This window comes from Opisthorchis viverrini (genome assembly GCF_000715545.1).
Source record: "Opisthorchis viverrini unplaced genomic scaffold opera_v5_763, whole genome shotgun sequence".
Classification (NCBI taxonomy): domain Eukaryota; kingdom Metazoa; phylum Platyhelminthes; class Trematoda; order Opisthorchiida; family Opisthorchiidae; genus Opisthorchis; species Opisthorchis viverrini.
Window position 1 is genome coordinate 4,562 of NW_008752438.1, and position 17,086 is coordinate 21,647.

The 17,086-nt window shown below is 44.9% G+C and overlaps 1 protein-coding gene across 1 annotated transcript; it reads right to left on the minus strand.

Annotated features, from left to right (window-relative positions):
* Window positions 1-560: 560 nt before the first annotated feature.
* Window positions 561-15,366, minus strand: T265_12066 (hypothetical protein; the record flags this gene model as incomplete). The annotated part of the gene is made up of 7 exons (XM_009179000.1): window positions 561-1,630; window positions 6,959-7,158; window positions 8,968-9,171; window positions 10,607-11,186; window positions 11,325-11,510; window positions 12,116-12,280; window positions 14,952-15,366. The coding sequence occupies 7 exons, from the start codon at window positions 15,086-15,088 to the stop codon at window positions 1,468-1,470; spliced, it is 1,635 nt and encodes a 544-aa protein (XP_009177264.1).
* Between the last annotated feature and the right edge of the window lie 1,720 nt (window positions 15,367-17,086).

The window sequence follows — 17,086 nt, forward strand, 5'->3', positions numbered from 1 at the left end:
GGATGATATTCTTAGTAGAGTCCACGGGGATCACTCTGGGCGAGCTCGGTACAAGGTCCAACCCAAGGGAACGACTACTCCAGCGTGTTCATTCGCGGGCGAACTCAACCAATTCTAGTAAGGTATCGCAGCCATCCTTTTGTACTAGGTTGATTCAGTTGCCTACAACTTATTTTCAGGATTTCAGCGGCCCACACTATAGACATCCCAGTAACCAGCTTTTCTACACCACAGACTTTAGCGGCAAAATCAATAGCCAGTTAAGTTCACCTCACTCACAGTCGTCCTTTGGGTCAACATCGTGATTCTCCCCCAAATACCTCACATGTGGATAAAGTAAATCAGTTTCGAGCAGGTGACCACTGAGAACAGCTTGAGGAAAGCTATCCAGACTTCTCTAGGCTCTATGTATAAAGGCGAGTTGCGTATCCGAGCGCTAGTCACGTGTGCTCGGTATATATAACCGATACACACTGAGACGCCCAATTAATTTGGTTCCTTGGACATTTCATAGAAATTATCAAGTCTGTAAGACCTAAAGCGGGTTTCCGAAAAGATTTATCGAGTTTCGGTATCAAATGACAGCTCAAATAAGCCCGAAAGAAGTATCGATGGGTGTGCCGACGATTCGATCCGCGGGTGTGATAAAAGATTGCCCAGCACAGACGAAAAAGAACAGGTGACGGGATAACCGAATGTAAAGCGAAGGGGAACACAGAATAGCTCAGGGAGATGGAAGAACGACTGCGACTAAGATCGTATGCACTGAACTGTTTTCTGTGAAATTATATGACCGAAATCCAACAGTGGCACGGAGGACTCCAGGAACAATCATGTTTCCGAAATCGTTTACAGGGTGACCACTATGGTTCTCACAAACATTTTTCCAGAACAATATTCCCGCAGGCCAGATGTGCACAGATTCCCGACGCTCGTCGTTTCGATGACACTCCGAATTAGTGTAAGCACCCAAGGTATCCGCGACAAACTTGTGCTTGCACAAGTTTGTTTAACTTCACGCACCTGATGTAGCTAACGGATTCGCCCGAATTTCCTCGAGAAAAACAGCGATTGTGATACCTTTATCGTCTTCATGGCAAAAACAACCAACTTGTGTAGGTACAATAATGGACGCACGGATGGAGTCGCGAAAATTCCGTCGGTCGTAGTGTCCCATGTGCTTGCGCAGTGTTGTGATCGGTTGCCTCCAGTTAACCATGAGGCAAATGAAAATACCGGGAGACGATAACACATGATAACTTCAAACGGTGGACTCGAATGAATGTAACTGTTGGTCGATAGAGTTTATGTACATTGCGTTGATGAAAAAAGACGGGAATTCAGCATCGCAAATTTGCCAAACAGTCGGTTAACCACCGGGTGCTCTGATTCATGTCTCCAAATACCAAGTGGAAGGAATCAGTGGTGAGGTTTAGTGAAAGATTATGGTCACCTTGACAACACTCGTTAGATGCACGGTCTCCATGCGGTTGAATTTATCAGACCGGGGACAATGGCGTCACGACGAATGCCCCAGAAGCGCCGAGGACGTAGTTCGTCTTTCACAGCATTGAACAACCAACCAAGGTGGTGCGAACAGCTGGTGCAATTCGCGATTGTCCAACTGTAGCTAACGGAGCGAGAAAAAAATTGGAATAAACGAAGCAGGTCGGTTGGATACAGTATAAACGGTTTCAAGTGATTGTTATCCTAACAAGCTGTTGCCATTTTGGGACAGTCAGTCACTTGACTAACGGCTAGTTGTTTCACCTCAGTAGTCCTGGGAACCCTTGCATGACTAAACAACTACACAGGCTTAAATATAGTAGTAACGATCGTTTAGTGCCTAGCTGCAATGCCACCCGAAGGAAGCACAAGGGCTAGGATAATGCCAGGCTGCCCAAGACTAGACAGGAGAAGTTGAGATGCGGACTTGGAAAATCAACAACCTGGTAATAAATAGGTTTTTTGTAGAGATAAATGACTACTCAGACAAAATATCTTGACCATTTATCAGACAACCTAGAATCAAATTCACTGGTTGCGTAAACTGGTCTGTGGCCGTATGGCCCGGAGGTTGACTACCTTAAGCTGTTGAACAAAAGGTTTGTTACCCGGCAAAATGAATCCCAAAATGGACGAAAACGCTCGTATCTGGCTGAGCACTCCCACATCTAGTTAACACCGATGGAAACGTTAAGTTTATACTCTAAACCCTAATGCGTCAACCTAGAAAATGTCAGGACTGGTGATGCACACAAATAACTGGTGACGAAAAGACTAACTAAGCGTGATGCCACCAGAAGGAAGCACGGAGGATGGGATACTGTCAGATTGCCCAAGCCTGGATAGGGAAAGTTGAGAGGCAGAGGTCGGGTTCGAATCACGGACCTTCCGGTCAGTAGATCCGCGCTCTAACCACTTGAGCCTTCTCTCCCAATAAAGGAAGGTTATCCCATAGTTATTGTTGGCGGTACTACACGAGTTGGGAAATCAAATGAAAAAACTGGAAGTCGATATATATGCAACGGAAACCACCTCAAATGTGATATTCAGAGATCCTTTTTGCATGGACATTTAAAACGTTCGCAATTAGTGAAGGGCAGTCAGTATCTTGAGGCAAATTCATAGGACAAGTAAGCTTGCTCAGTGACTTTAAATATCAACAGCTGTACACAGTGCCTATAGGTGCCACAGCGTCGTTGGCCAGTGATCTGGGAAAAGAGAGATCGGCAGCTACGCGGTGAAAGCAGCACCCCATACCGTTGACGCCTGAACTGGAGTGGATGTACGCATAGAAGACAACAGCTTGGCTTACGAACCACTAAGTGTATAACTAAGCCACGTCTACCAATGTATCTGACCATTGATGTGTCTCACTGTTCTCATCCAGAGAGATCATCGCTGTTGAATTTAATTGATAACGGCTTTCAGGCGGATACAAACCATTCAGTTTTAGTGCCGTCTTGCGCTTTGAGGAGAATATTTCGTACCTTATTCCTTATTCTGATAGGTAATCAAGGTTTCCATCTGATTCAAACGCACGCAGTATCTCCAAGGACTATGTTGCAACCGGCTAGCCAAACTGTTCTTCAGAGTTCAAGGGTCGTCTCTTCAATCGGCGGTTTTCCGAATGAATAGCCTAACCGACTTGTCCACTTATTTTTTTCACTAGCAGTCAATCGGATCGGGCGGTATGGGACTGTTTCTGGTCAAAAAGACCACTGTCCACTGAAGGTTTCCGCATTTCCTTATACTCTTCACCATTTGGCGTTTGTGGATGCCATCGTGCTCGTTGCCTGACGGCACAGATTTTCTAACATCAACCAAGACTAGCGATCTCGAAGATATCCAATGATCATTTTACCGTATCAGGGAAGTTGGATTGGAAGGTTCGGAAGCCCCGTTTATATTTTTCCAGGCTTCCTGTTCGTTGTGTCATTTCACTGCGGAGAGTAGTTAAGCCTGTACACATCGATACTACAGATCTCCGAAGATGGTGGATTGACATGCTTCTTGCTGACTTGCAAGGAACTAGCAGTTTGGCGTGAACTAAATTAAGTCGTGACTTAGCGGTTTACGGTAGTCTTGAGTTGTGGCTCTCCACCGATAGCTGATAGCCACGTGATCAAAATGGGTTCAGGATGGATTTGCACATGGTGGGCGCTAGGATACACGGTGCGAGAAAGAAACAGTTGATTATCAGCCCACAAATGGAGGAGCCCTTTTCTGACGACAATATGGCGGAAATATGATTGGGAAAGACATCGATAGACAAAGAACTGTGCAAGCAAATGATACTTCCCGGTTTTCCAGTCAGGAGAACAGGTTCAGTTGAGGTAGCCCATCTTGCGCCTTTTACCGAAAATTCTCATAAGGCAACAGGATGTAGGGTTTTCTTCGAGAACCCCAACCTCAGTCAATAACTCAGTAGTATGCGCTGCTCGGTTGTAGGGTGTTCGTCTAACCCGAGGAACAAGGCATACACGCCGCAGTCCTGACGCTACGATGCGCAGCAGGAGTCGCATCAAACTAGTAGACGGAACTTATTTACAGAATCATGGTGCGTTGTGCACTAGGAAGTAGCCTTGATAGCGAGCATCTATTGAGTCAGGCCAGTGTGCAGTAAACCAACAACCCGAAGATCAAAGCGATGAAAGCTACAATCCCGTAAAATACCTAAAATAGGGAAAGCAAAATAGAAAAAACATGAAATCTACCTTCAACCCATATACGCAAAGTCCTAGTAAACTGGAAGGTGGATTTCCGCTGTTTCCAATCACGTCCGAAAATTAACATGAATAGACAAAATCAATAGCACTAAGTTTATCAAAACCGGAAAAGTTTTTATCCAAAAAATAGACCGGCTTCATGCTTTACTGTTCATTTTTGGCAAGATTTTCTACTACCGGTCAAGGTAACGTTCGAAGGAAAATTCACCGTAGTCTTCACTACGGTGGATGAAGCATGAGAGTAGTATGTGGTTTCCTCATAAGTTCGCTTCGCGTCCATTGAAATGTGGGATTTATTACAGTCGTTCAGCTGTAGCGCCCTTTCGGTGCCTAGCTACCATGCCACCCAAAGGAAGCACGAGGGCTGGGATACTGCCAGGTTGCCCAAGCCGAAGTCGAGAGGCAGAGGTCGGGTTCGAACCACGGACCTTCCGGTCAGTAAATTCGCGCTCCAACACCTTGAGCCATCTCGCTCCCGGGCCAGATGGCCCAAGTGGTTAGATTGCGAGGAAAACAATATCAGTGACTCCTACGGATTTATTACGGAATTTGTGGAATCGACTTGTAGCATTCATTTACGTTTGAGTGATAGTCAATGAGTATTCAGGAAAGTTCAGAAAGATCTGTTCAAGAAGACGGATACACAGTTTTTGTAAACAAGATGCAAAAGAGAGTTTTGCTTCTCTGTCCAATATTCTGCAACCGTTCGTTTGATGTTTTCCGGTGAATAACTCCGCGGCGAAGTTCTTCTTCCTTTCGCCCGTATTCACCGTCTCAATGTGTGGGGCTAAAATATTCAAGGATCTTAACCCTAGGGGAAACCTACGGGGCTGCTGACGTTGTCGTATGAGAATAGTTTAACATCAAGCCAGAGCCCCACCCACCACACGAGGACAGGCTGTAGAAAAGAAGATGAATGTATAAGCAACGTAAACACTATCTGGTCGTGCCAGCGAGTGCACCAAGGGAGCAGCATGGTGCAATTTCATGCCTGGGCTAGGTTACTAACGGAGTTAGCAGTAGCATGACAAAATACCAATTCTGAGACGAGCGGTAGGAGGCCAAAATCCGTCCTGGTGAAACTATGGAGAACATTAGGTATTTTGAATACAAATTCCAAGTAGAAGACCTAGAAGAACACTTAAATATCAGGGTGATTCATGTGGTGTACTAGCACCAGGGCCCCCAGCTTCCCATTCTGAGGTTTCGCTCTAACTTTCATTGTTTCGAGGTTAATATTTCGTATGCATCGATCGGCTTGGAATTTCCAGACTTCTCAAGCACGAAAGAAAACTCACTACCTGAGTCTGGTCGCACAACAGTTGCGTTGGTGCTCTCATATGCATCTTGTTTGCAAAAACTGAACATTCACCTTCTGTTAAACGGGTCTTCCTGAACATTCCTGGATATTCATTGATTGTCGCTCAAATCTAAGCGAACGCTACACAGTGACTCCACAAGCTGCGCAACAGATCTCACTTTTCAAGAGGCGCGAAGCAGATTTACGAGAAAACATGCTACTCGCATCCCTCAATCAGTAGTGTCACCATCGCACTGGTACTTTCAATGACATAAATAGATACACTTCCAGCGTCTCAATGTAGAACGCAGGTAGGCAGATCCAAACGAGTTAAGGACCATGCAATAATCCCAGTCAAATAGCCAAAAATGTCTGCAATGTGATGACCAGGTTGAAAAATGTTTGAAAAAAAGAATACGCAATGTTCGGAACTTGCTGATACACTGAATGGTGATGGGCAATCGAAATAGTACGGGACAGGACAGTACGCCAATAGACCTGAAGTAGAAGGCGTTTCAGAGCCCACACTGCTTTCTTCTGAAAGGGCTTAGAAGAGTATTTCCTGGATAGAGATCAGAAAGGCAAGTCCAATATGTGGTTATATCGGACATAAAAAGCTGTTTCTGATGGTGAAATAAGTGGTTGTGTTTTTGAGAATTACACTCACTTGCAAATCAATTTGGTTTGTGTTTTTCTCTAACTGTAACACACATGGGAAGTTTGCTATAGAGAAGACCACGTGGGAAGTTTACTTGCAAATCGGTTTGTGTTTTTCTCTAACTGTAACACACATGGGAAGTTTGCTATAGAGAAGACCACGTGGGAAGTTTATGCACTGAATGGTATGATTAGCCTGTGGAGTCTCCGGACAGCAAGCTGGAGATCGGATTTAACCCTACTGGAAGGTAGTTCAGGCACTACAGCAATCATGGCTTGATTATGCCTCAGTTGCAGTGTTTCCTCATCTGGTCGATTAGCTGTGCGTTCCAGAATGGGACCTTAGATGCAAATGCACCCTGCCTACTTAATTTTTAGATAATAAGCGGAAATGTGTGATTGAAACATGCCTCAGATTCAGTGTGATCTACAGCTAATGCCCATATGGAACTTCAGTCTCACCATCCATACGTCATATTGTATGCAATGAACTGAACGCATGATTGGTAAACCGATTTTATCTTGTACTGTAATGCAGTGGGAATCGTATGCGGTGCATCCTTCTATTTGGCCCACAAGTAACAGTTAAGCTGACTACCACGTATTCTACTTCTCTACAATAAAAAATAAGCCTCATTATTTTCACCTATTCCTGTTCAAGAGTGACAGCCCTACGCCACCATAAAGCTCTGCTAGGTTTTTTTGTGAAGTAGACAAACGCATCACACCGAACATGATCACAATTCGTAGGGTTTATTCGTGAGCTTACCCAGGAAACCAAGAGTACTCCTCAGACGGTGACCCAACTAAGGAGACTGAGTTGTGAGTGACTTGACTGACAGTGACGATATCATGCAACACACCAGCCGGATTGACATAAGTTTGGAAGCTTCCTTCCTGAGCCAGGCAAATGATATGTCGACTGGATGTAATATTGCAGTCACAAAGAACACAGACGCAAGCAGCAGACTGAAAAAAGAAACCAAAAAGAAGGGCATCCAGTTCTATACAAACGAACACACAAAAAACAAATATAATAGTGTCGGGTTTTGATGGTTAGCATCGAAACGTCAAATAAAATGTGCCTCTTAGTGTCACCCAAAGCAACATATTGGCTGGAAATTGTGACAAACGTAAGACGCAATGAACCTCGTCAAAGTGAAGCAATGAAAGACTACAACTGCATGAGCCGGAGGCAGATCACAGTTGCAGGTAACACAAGCTGTCGAGAGCGATATCGGTGACGAGTGGGAAGCCGTTTAGCTGTCACCTGGAGACTCGGCTGCATCGTCCGTACGATCTCAATCTGGAGTTCGCTTCTCGAGCAGTTGTATCTCCAAGTGGCTAACCATTCTTGAAAGGTGGAACAGGAATTGACCACCTATGAGTGGACAGCAAGGCTAGCCAAGGGCTGCCAGTTTCGTGGCTGATGGATCATGATGAAAACAGGACTAAGTCAAAATGGCAGCTCCGCTGAAATTTCAAAATCTCTCCATGCTACCAAAACAGCACAACATTGTGCCCACTGAGAATAATGGATGCACTATTTGGGTCACACCGGGGCATTCAATCACTTCGTGGGAGGTACGTGTATCCAGCGGAAACTGCCATTCACTACATTTCCGTTTAACTCTACGGGAGACTAGAAAGGAAGGTGCTTTCCCCATCTCACCGCATTATTCTAAGTGATCATGCAGCGCTTCACTTGGAAACCATATCTTGTGATTTCCGCGCCAAACATTGCCTTACACTTTTGGATGACGCATTGACCCTAGCAACAACTCACGCGGTATGACTGTACTCACCTGCTATTGACTTGCAGATACTTTCTAAATACCTAAACTCATGTGCTGGACCCCAAATGGGGAGTCACGCAATACGATCACCAATTTAGTGTGAGGAGACTACGGTACGAACTCCCGTTAACCGCGTAAAATATCTCTAGTCACTGACAGTATCAAGGAAGAATTATTCGACTCACTTCAACATGTGAAAACAAAACGGTCATTCCTCGGAAGAAGAAGCTAACATGAAACGTAGTCCGTCGGAATCAATAAAGCAATTACGAGCTTGCCAAGTCTAACATCTACCAGAGAAAATCCTATTGTCCTTTTGGTTTAAGTATTCCATAGCGTGGCAATCTGAAATGAAAGCGGGTGCTTTCAATCAGGGCATCGTGGGACATTCGAGACTATCTTGCTGACATCCACGTGAGTTTTGCAGCAAGTAGCCGGAAACGTAGTAAGATACGTCAGGTGAGCATTCCCAGAGGTTAGTAAGGTGTCCCTTATTGCCAGAATCACCTACAGTTAGCGCTTTTGTTCCGAACATTGTGTTGTACAATACTCAGAAATACCGTGGTTAGAAAGAAACTCAGTGAAGCAGTCCTGCTAATGACGTCTTGCTTCGGACGTTCATCTCAATCTCTTTGAAATGCATGGGTATCTACCGCTTGGTCGTTGAACATTTTACATTTCTTGATTGTTGATTGGTGCATTCCGTGGTCACGGCTGCATTGCAAGTAAGCACCAATATTCGTTCATATCTCGAAGAAGATGAATACTGAAAAAAGCAAACGATATTCACCGTCCCTTCGTAACGAACCACCCTCCGTAGGTTTAAGGGGTATGCCTACTGCGGTGGCACCGAATTGTTATCCCACACGAAGCCATCACGTACAAGCAAGTACGCTAACATGACCTGTTTATTATTCAGCTGGAAATGCCATTGGAATATCAAACATAACAGAACAAAGCCAAATGAATCTATGCAACTCACGCGTCGAATGACATCCAACAGAGCTCGCAATCGTGGAACCACATGATTTATACTCAGGATATGGGCTTTCAGTGGACCAGGCATCGGCAAATTTTGTACCAACCAATAAGAGAACGGAACAGCTAAATCCGGTCGAAAATGATCCACTACCCACGTATCGTTCCAATTAACCAGTTCTGTTTGAATCGCAGCCACCAAATAGCTCTGTTGAGTTTTCAAAAAACGATTAAAATTATGACGCAAAAGCATCTATTTCACGCTGTTACGTCCAGAAATTGCAAACATTTAAACCAGAATTCCAATAGAAAGGAACATTGAATGACGTGAAACACGCACATGAGATTTACGAACCCTGGTAGAATAAACTAGGCCAGCAGAGTGAAAACAAAACAACTGCTCTGCTTGGGAGAAATCTTTAAACGGGAAACTCTCCAGAAGACGTTATTAGTGGCAAGCAGTGAGCTAGTAGATTTTGGGTGGGACTGTCTGGGGAGCGGAATAGGTCTGTTGGGAAAAATTACCCACATTCGGAGTTTACTGATTAAAGTGCAGAATAAGAACATTGTAAAGGCATGACAACTCGATGAGCGCATTACGGTAAGAAACGTTAGCGCAGTTGTTCTCCGAATCCAAGTAATGGTAAAAGCCTGTGTTGACCAACCTTTTGTTTTTTCCAGGTCATTTCTACGGAGGTTGATGATCCTGTTATCTGAGTTTATGTGGAAGCATACTAACCAGGCTCATCACCCACACCAGCAAACCGTTTGAGTAAATGTGGATTGGGGAGAAAAAGCGAGTGTTTGAAGTGTAGTCTTCACTGCTCAAACCGGAAACTGGGTAACACTTCATTTGGTGGGCCCTCTAGCCTGAGCATGATACCGCGAATGAACACTGTAGTTGCCTTCAGCAGACGTCAAACAAAATAAGTTTGCATGCTATTATCGTCAAAACTACAAAATGCAGAACACTTGAATCCGAAGCACTCCGAAAGACCGAGAAAACACTGGAGAACTACAGTGTGGATACGTTCTCGCGACAGTGACAGTTGTGAACTACGAAAACAGCTCTTTGAGAGTGTCTATCAACAGAGAAACGCGAGATCCCGTAGCAAATGAATACAACAGGAAACCAGTTTATATCTGACAACCAGCATTACTTTACAACCACAGAACGCAGCCTATGTGCGTCACCCGTATATGTGAAATGTTTTTTTTTCGAATACTGGCACTCCAAAAGCATAATAGTACTTCCAAAACAAGCGTAAAGAATGAGTAATTACGGATTATGTTCAACTCACTAGGCCAGTCCAGAGGAGCTGATGGTTTGGACGAAATTTTCGCAACACACACACACACCTAATTATTCGACGCCGGCTCGGCGCGATGACAACGATAATGTTGCTGCTTACATTCATACCAATGCAATCCGTACAGACTTGCTGAGGTTAGAAAAAATCTGCCATAAACATAAAAACGTCACCTGTCATCTGAAAAGGCCTACTGTCGACAGTCATGCATGTTTAACGATTACATGAAACGTGTGAGACCGGGGAGACTGTCGAGTCGGATAATACCGGAATCTAACACACAGTATATGATATTACTGAACTTCAGTGATTCCACGTCAAAGGAGAACTCACAACATCGTATTGGCGATATACCCATATCGGTAGAGTGGCAAAGCATTCGCCCGTCGCGGCTAGAACGTCACGCCGACACGGCAGACGCGGGTGACAGGGTTGTCGAATTCGGTAACGAAAAGGTCTGCCGACGCGATCAACCGCCCAATCCATAATGAGTTCTACATCTTCAGTAACAACATCATCTGGTTCGGGTCTGGCTCCACTGAGATGCGATCGCTTCTTGGGTCCAACTATGTTCGCAGTTTCTTCCTGTCCCACTACGTCCTGTTGCGTTTCTAGCATGCTCTCTGCTGCTCCCGTTGGAAGAGGACATTTGCTTGACAATTCCGGTGCACTGGTGTGTACAGAGTCAACATCCAACTCCTCGCCTGACTCAGCCAAACGAGAATTTGGTGATGAACACGGAGACGTAATTGATACAGTATTCACAGGTCCGAAGTGTCTCCAAGTACTCAGGCGCGAATCAAACATAGACAAAGGGTTGCCCGGGGGTACGAATCCAGTTGCTGAGTAGTAGGTCGACGAAGACGACGAAGAAGTTGAGTCTCTGCTATGGCGCGAACGACGGCGCGAGCGTCTGTAGGAAATGCGGAATTTGAAAATAGATCCAGAAGACATAAGACTACGAGATAAAAAGTTCAGCGTGAGTATTGTCAAGCGGGCTGTTGCCCGAGAACGTTAATCTGGGGATATGTTGAAAGAACAGGTTGCTCACCGGCGGACATTGGATGTCTCCGGAACAGGAAGAAGATCGGTTTCTGAAGCCTTTCTACGTATCGGACACGGGTCCATGCCAAAACGGGACCACGAACGAGGAACTAGACCCCAACCCAGCGGATTAGTAGCCATTTCCCGATCGACTGAAAGCTCCGGTAGGATGGTACCGAAACAAAGCAAAGGACTGTATAGGAAAGCAAAGTGAACTTTTTTGAAGATCTAAACCAGTTCGCGGGCAGACGTAAGCACATACACGGTAATTTCACTCAGCTAATTCATTTTTTACAAGTTTGTCAAGTAGTACACTTTGGGTGACCCATTCGATAAAGATGGCCTGTAGGCGATCCATGTACAGTTTGTAATAAACAAGTAGTTATGTTTTCGTTGACTCACTTATATGTAGTGACTCGGCTTGGGACAGAAAAGCCTCAAACGATGAAACAATTTTCTCAGATTGCGACCATTTTTAAGCAATTGAACAAACGGTCGAAGAGGCTACACAAAAAATCACATAGTGCACATAACGGGTTGTCGCCATCACCTGAATTCTTCATACATGGCCAATACATTTTAAGATTTGTGGGAACACAATGGGGCTTTTTAAAGCGCACTTTTGGAGGGGATGCTACCCACACTCTGATGTTGGTCGACCAGACCCGTCAACTTTTGAATAAGAGAAAACCAGATACAGTAATCCGTCTTCACAAATGCCTAAGAAATACCGTGAAAAAACGGAACCGCTTCCGTGACTCCGTTCCAGAAAAACTGAAGGAAATTATTTTAACGTACTAACTCTCATCGCGAGTGACTTTGTTGATCCTGATTCGTTGCCGACCGACGAAGATCGCATGCATGCCACCTTCTTCGTCCTCACTCGGAATGTGGATCGCAACCAAATCTGCAGTCGTGCCGACAAATTCGACCAGATCCTCCAGCGAAGCGACGTTGTCAAAACTAAAACGTCGGTAGATAGTAGATACATGAGAGAGAGAGACCACTATTTACTGAAACATTTAGACATTTGTGAACAACCCTGGTGCTTAGACAAAGCATTAGAAGCAAATCATTCCAGATAAGCCAGGATGATTTGAAATCATGAGAAGCCAACTCATAGTGAAAAATCGGGAGGGAATTTACACCTCTAGTAAGGGACACTGGAACTAGAATAATTTTTGAAATGCCGATGTACACAAGATAGCATCAATATGCATCTGGATTGGAGTGAGGCATTCGATAGCGCATAATACCGATGCAGACCTCAACCAAGAGGGATGGGTAACAGGGTGAGTCAAGTTTCCACAAATTCGGACGGGTTTCAACTGGCGAATTTCACTTTTGGCCGATAACTAGCGACAAGAACATCTTAACTCACCCAATCCTCGTCTTTTTCTTGTACAATCCTACACCTTCCCCTCTGATTAAACCACTCCAGCAAAATAAACGAAAGTGGAATCTTTTGAGGGTGGCATGAATGACATTCAGGAGGTGGACCAAAAGTGCTCTTTGAAAAAGCTATCTGTCCGGACGATCAGCTCCTCAGCGCTGATATTATTCACCGATCTTTTCGTCCAGAATATGGCTGGGCGGAAAAGGGTTGTACGGGTCACGTTAGGATGTGTCTAGGATTAGTCCCGACTGCCGAACGTACCGAGTTCCAATTGTGCTGGATGTGAAATTAGAGCGCAGCGCTCAGATCAGCAAACTAGTTTGTACAATGCCTGTCAGGTCTCTGAATAGCAATATGGGAAATCTTGGATACGCACTAATCTTGACGGTTTTGAAAACTGAGTCTCGTTAGCCAACCTGATCGGAACTGGCGTCTATGTGAAACACAGTAACAGGTGTAGCACGTAGTACAAACAATAAAAACACGTAAAAGCAGACTTAAAGGTGAGTGGTAGTTCGACATAACACAGCACATAATGCTGGCTTCGGTTTTAGGATTAAACAGTCTGATGAAACCCATAGCGGACCCAGAAGTAAATCTACCAAAGGAGACCGCTTTGGTACTTCCAAAAAACGTTTTCTTGCAGGTAGCACCAAAGCGGATTAAACACTTGGTGACATTAAACAGAAACTAAGGACCGCTCTGGATTGCCTTTTTCCGGCCGCATAACTGAGAATAACCTGAGAGTTTGGATTTGAGACTTCAAGCCAGCCAACCAGGAGGAGCCGGTCTTTCTGCATCCCACGTCACACATCACCTCACCTACAGTTGCCGTGGCAGCTATGTTGACAGAACAGACCGCCGTCTGTCCCAGAGAATAGCTGGGACTGTATAGCAACCATCTGATTGTTGGTCTATACCCAAAACTCAACATTACCGACTGCAAAGCACCTTCTGAGCACAGATCATCTCACTGAACCAACACTCAGTAAACTCTTACGCGATCAACCCGATACCAGTATTCGGTGAAACTGCTGTTTAAGCCAAATCAACCAGCTCCATGGGCTCAAAAGACACTGACTCAAAATATCTGTCTACCGTGACACGAACCTCGGAGTAATCTTCATTTCCTGAACGTAATCACAGTTTATCCATTGTCGATTTGAATTAATAGTGGTAGTGACATAACTGAATGCCACTGAATAATAAGAGTTGCTCAGTTGTAGCATCCTTTATACACCTAGGTGCCATACCATCCAAAAGAAGCATGGAGATTGAGATAATATCAGCTTATCCAAGCCCAAAAATGAGCAGTCAAGATGTAGAGGTTCCAACCACGGACCTTCCGATCAGCAAGTTCGCGCCTTAATCACTGAGTTCATCTATTGCACATCTGCATCCAAATTTACCAAATTTGCACGCAATTGTCTGGTAAAATGGAAGAGAGGCTACATCAGAATATCAACCCCTTCTTGAAGTTCTCGTTATGAACAAACGAATTTGGCGCGCTGCTAAAAGCTGACGCTTGAGCAACCGAACGTAACGAACATCAGATTACAAATGCCAATAGTTCTAGTTTTGTGCAACCGGCTAAGACATCCTTATTGTTGCTTTTCATGCGGTGTTTAAAACTTAAACGTCTCGTGCAGATGATTCACTATTAAACGGACTGGTATTTTACTGAGACGAACAGGACCTACAAGAAACATCCTAACGGTTGACCATACAGAATGACACAGAACTTGTGAAAATGACATAAGCATGATAAACCTATAAGGGGTGTAATAAACACCCCGAAACCGAACACAGCACGATGTCTAAGACGTGCATTATTGACTGGAAGAAGCTACACTTTGCTCACATGTACCCAAACAACCTGTCAATATATCAAACTTTATGTTCCTAATCAGTTATCTGGATGTCATCCGACAAAAGGGTACTATAACTTCAATGGCGTTTTTTACTCTCGCTGGGCAATCACATATCAACTGCTCTGAAAGTCGATTAGCTACAAGGTGCATTCCGATATGAGTGAGGCGCGCCCGATACTCACTACCTTTGTTCATCATTCATGTCATTAACTGCGGGACCGTAAGTCCGTGACCATATGTGTAACTGAGAATTCTCGAACGTTTTAGATCTTATTTGCCGAATGGAATAGTTAAGGGACACTACTGAAACAAAACATCTTCACCCGAAATCCAGTCTTGCATATCAGATGGAGCAAAAGTAACCTACCAACCAGGCAGAAATATTAAAGGTAATTTCTCTCGGTTGACCTTTTGCAAAAGGTTTGATTCGAATGGCCCATAAGGCGTCAGAGGAAGGGATTGTCCTGGTACCAAAATCACTCCGGAACGATAGAATGCAAACATGTGGGTTTCGCTGCCTGGTTCCAAGAAAGTGCGACCAGAAACTTGCACAAGATTCACACCTAAGTACTTCGGGTTACGGCTAAAAACAGATGTATAGGAATGTTACCTTGTGGAGACCCGGGAGAGCCCTGTCGAAATTAATCTCGGAGGCGTAGATTTCTTCGCCCCTTGGGGCTGAGGTTTCATTTTCGTCGGAAACGGAGGGGACAAGTGCTCCGTCCCACATGCTGGAACCTAGCCTATGAGTTCGTTGTGACGCGATGACAACGTGTGGCACTGAAATGAAACGTTTCAGATAGGCATTTATACCGATGAGAAATAAAAATAACATTTCAAAAAGACAAGCGGAAGTTTACTATGTCTGACCTTTCATACTTACTAGACGCTGCCTGGGTTCAACAGAGACAGCGAGCTAGTAACGGTAAGATTTGTGGGCAACTGCCTGGAATACGAGCCACTCGGACTACAATAAGCACCCATACATGTGTAAATTAGACGTGCAGGACATACGGGAATGTTAGTGAGATCAATGCCTAAGCCAGTTGTGCCGTAATTTGCAAGGACAGAACACTATATTTTCGTAGAAACCACCTCTAAGGGACATTTGGGTAGAAGCCGGCATGTTGCGACCTTTGTCCGTTTTGTGACATTGGGGAATGCCGTCAAATTTAAAAACGTATTTGAGACTCAATAGAATAATGTTGCAGTACCTTTTGAAAATCTACAGACCCGAGAACAATAAGTGACGCGCCTGTAAGTCGCACGCACAACGTCTTATTTCTCGATCAAGCCGACAAGTGTGCCAGAAATCAGTGGAGACTTCCCATGCCTACAGTATCTAGCAAATCATCATGTCAGACTACTTTGTGAAACCCACTGGTCTGTATTGGTGCCGTCAAACAAAGTTGCGAAACGTAATTGTACATAAGCCGTTTTGTCCATCATCATCATCATTATCAACAGCATGACAGCAGTACTGAATATCGGTGCTTCGCTGCCGTACGACCATGATTTAGTGGAAAGCCTTATTGTGAAAAAAAATAAATAAAGGTGGGCAGAGAAGAGATTTACCTCCAGACAACCATTCAGGCGATCTGCATAGAAACTGACAACAAGGACGCCATTGAATTCGATTAGCAGCAATATCCTGCAACCTCACAAAAGAGGTGAAGTGGGGATCACGCGGTTCCCATACTGGTAGGCGAGCAGCAACGATAGCACTCACACCTTTTGTTATCTCTTTCATACCCCTCTGTCTGGTCAAGGACTGACCATCTCTATGCTTTCGACACTCTGAATGGAGCACGGAAAACAGCACACTCTTCGGCAAACATCATCATCATCACTGTCAGCTGTAATAACCGCGTACTCGTCGTGCAGTGGTTGTAGCTGCCGCAGTTTTGTTCACCGACGATTTGGGGGGAGGGGGAGGTAGCTGTGCATTGCAGGCGGCAGCTGATAAATTGGTGCATAAATCCAGCATTGTCAGTGGGGTGTCAAGTGAAGGGGGGTTGGAAAAGGAGCTATGCATTGAAGGCAATAGATTGGACGCATGAGCGTCATTGAGGGCGCGACTGTGCCATATCTGACGCCTCTGGCTACTTCCCCCCTTCACGTGGTTGTACGAAAAGAGCCCTTCGAGGAAGTCGGTCGACTGACAAACGCAGCACGTGGCCAAGCAAGCGCAACCTATGCGGTGTGATCAGTTCATCTATCGAGGGTGAGTTATTTCTCCCCAATACCATTCGACGTACTTCAGAATTGCTGATCCGGTGTTCCCACCAAATTCGGGCAATGCTCCGAAGAAATCGATTGTCAAACACTGAGTCTTTTGATGTCCTCGACGCGCAGCGGCCAGGTTTCTGACCCATATAGTAATATGGAGCGCACCGCAGCATTGTAAACTCGACCCTGACAGAGAAGCTGATGTCACGCCTACGCCACAGGTGACGTAGGTTCGCGAAAGCTGCTCTGGCCTTCTCAATCCGGATGGAAATT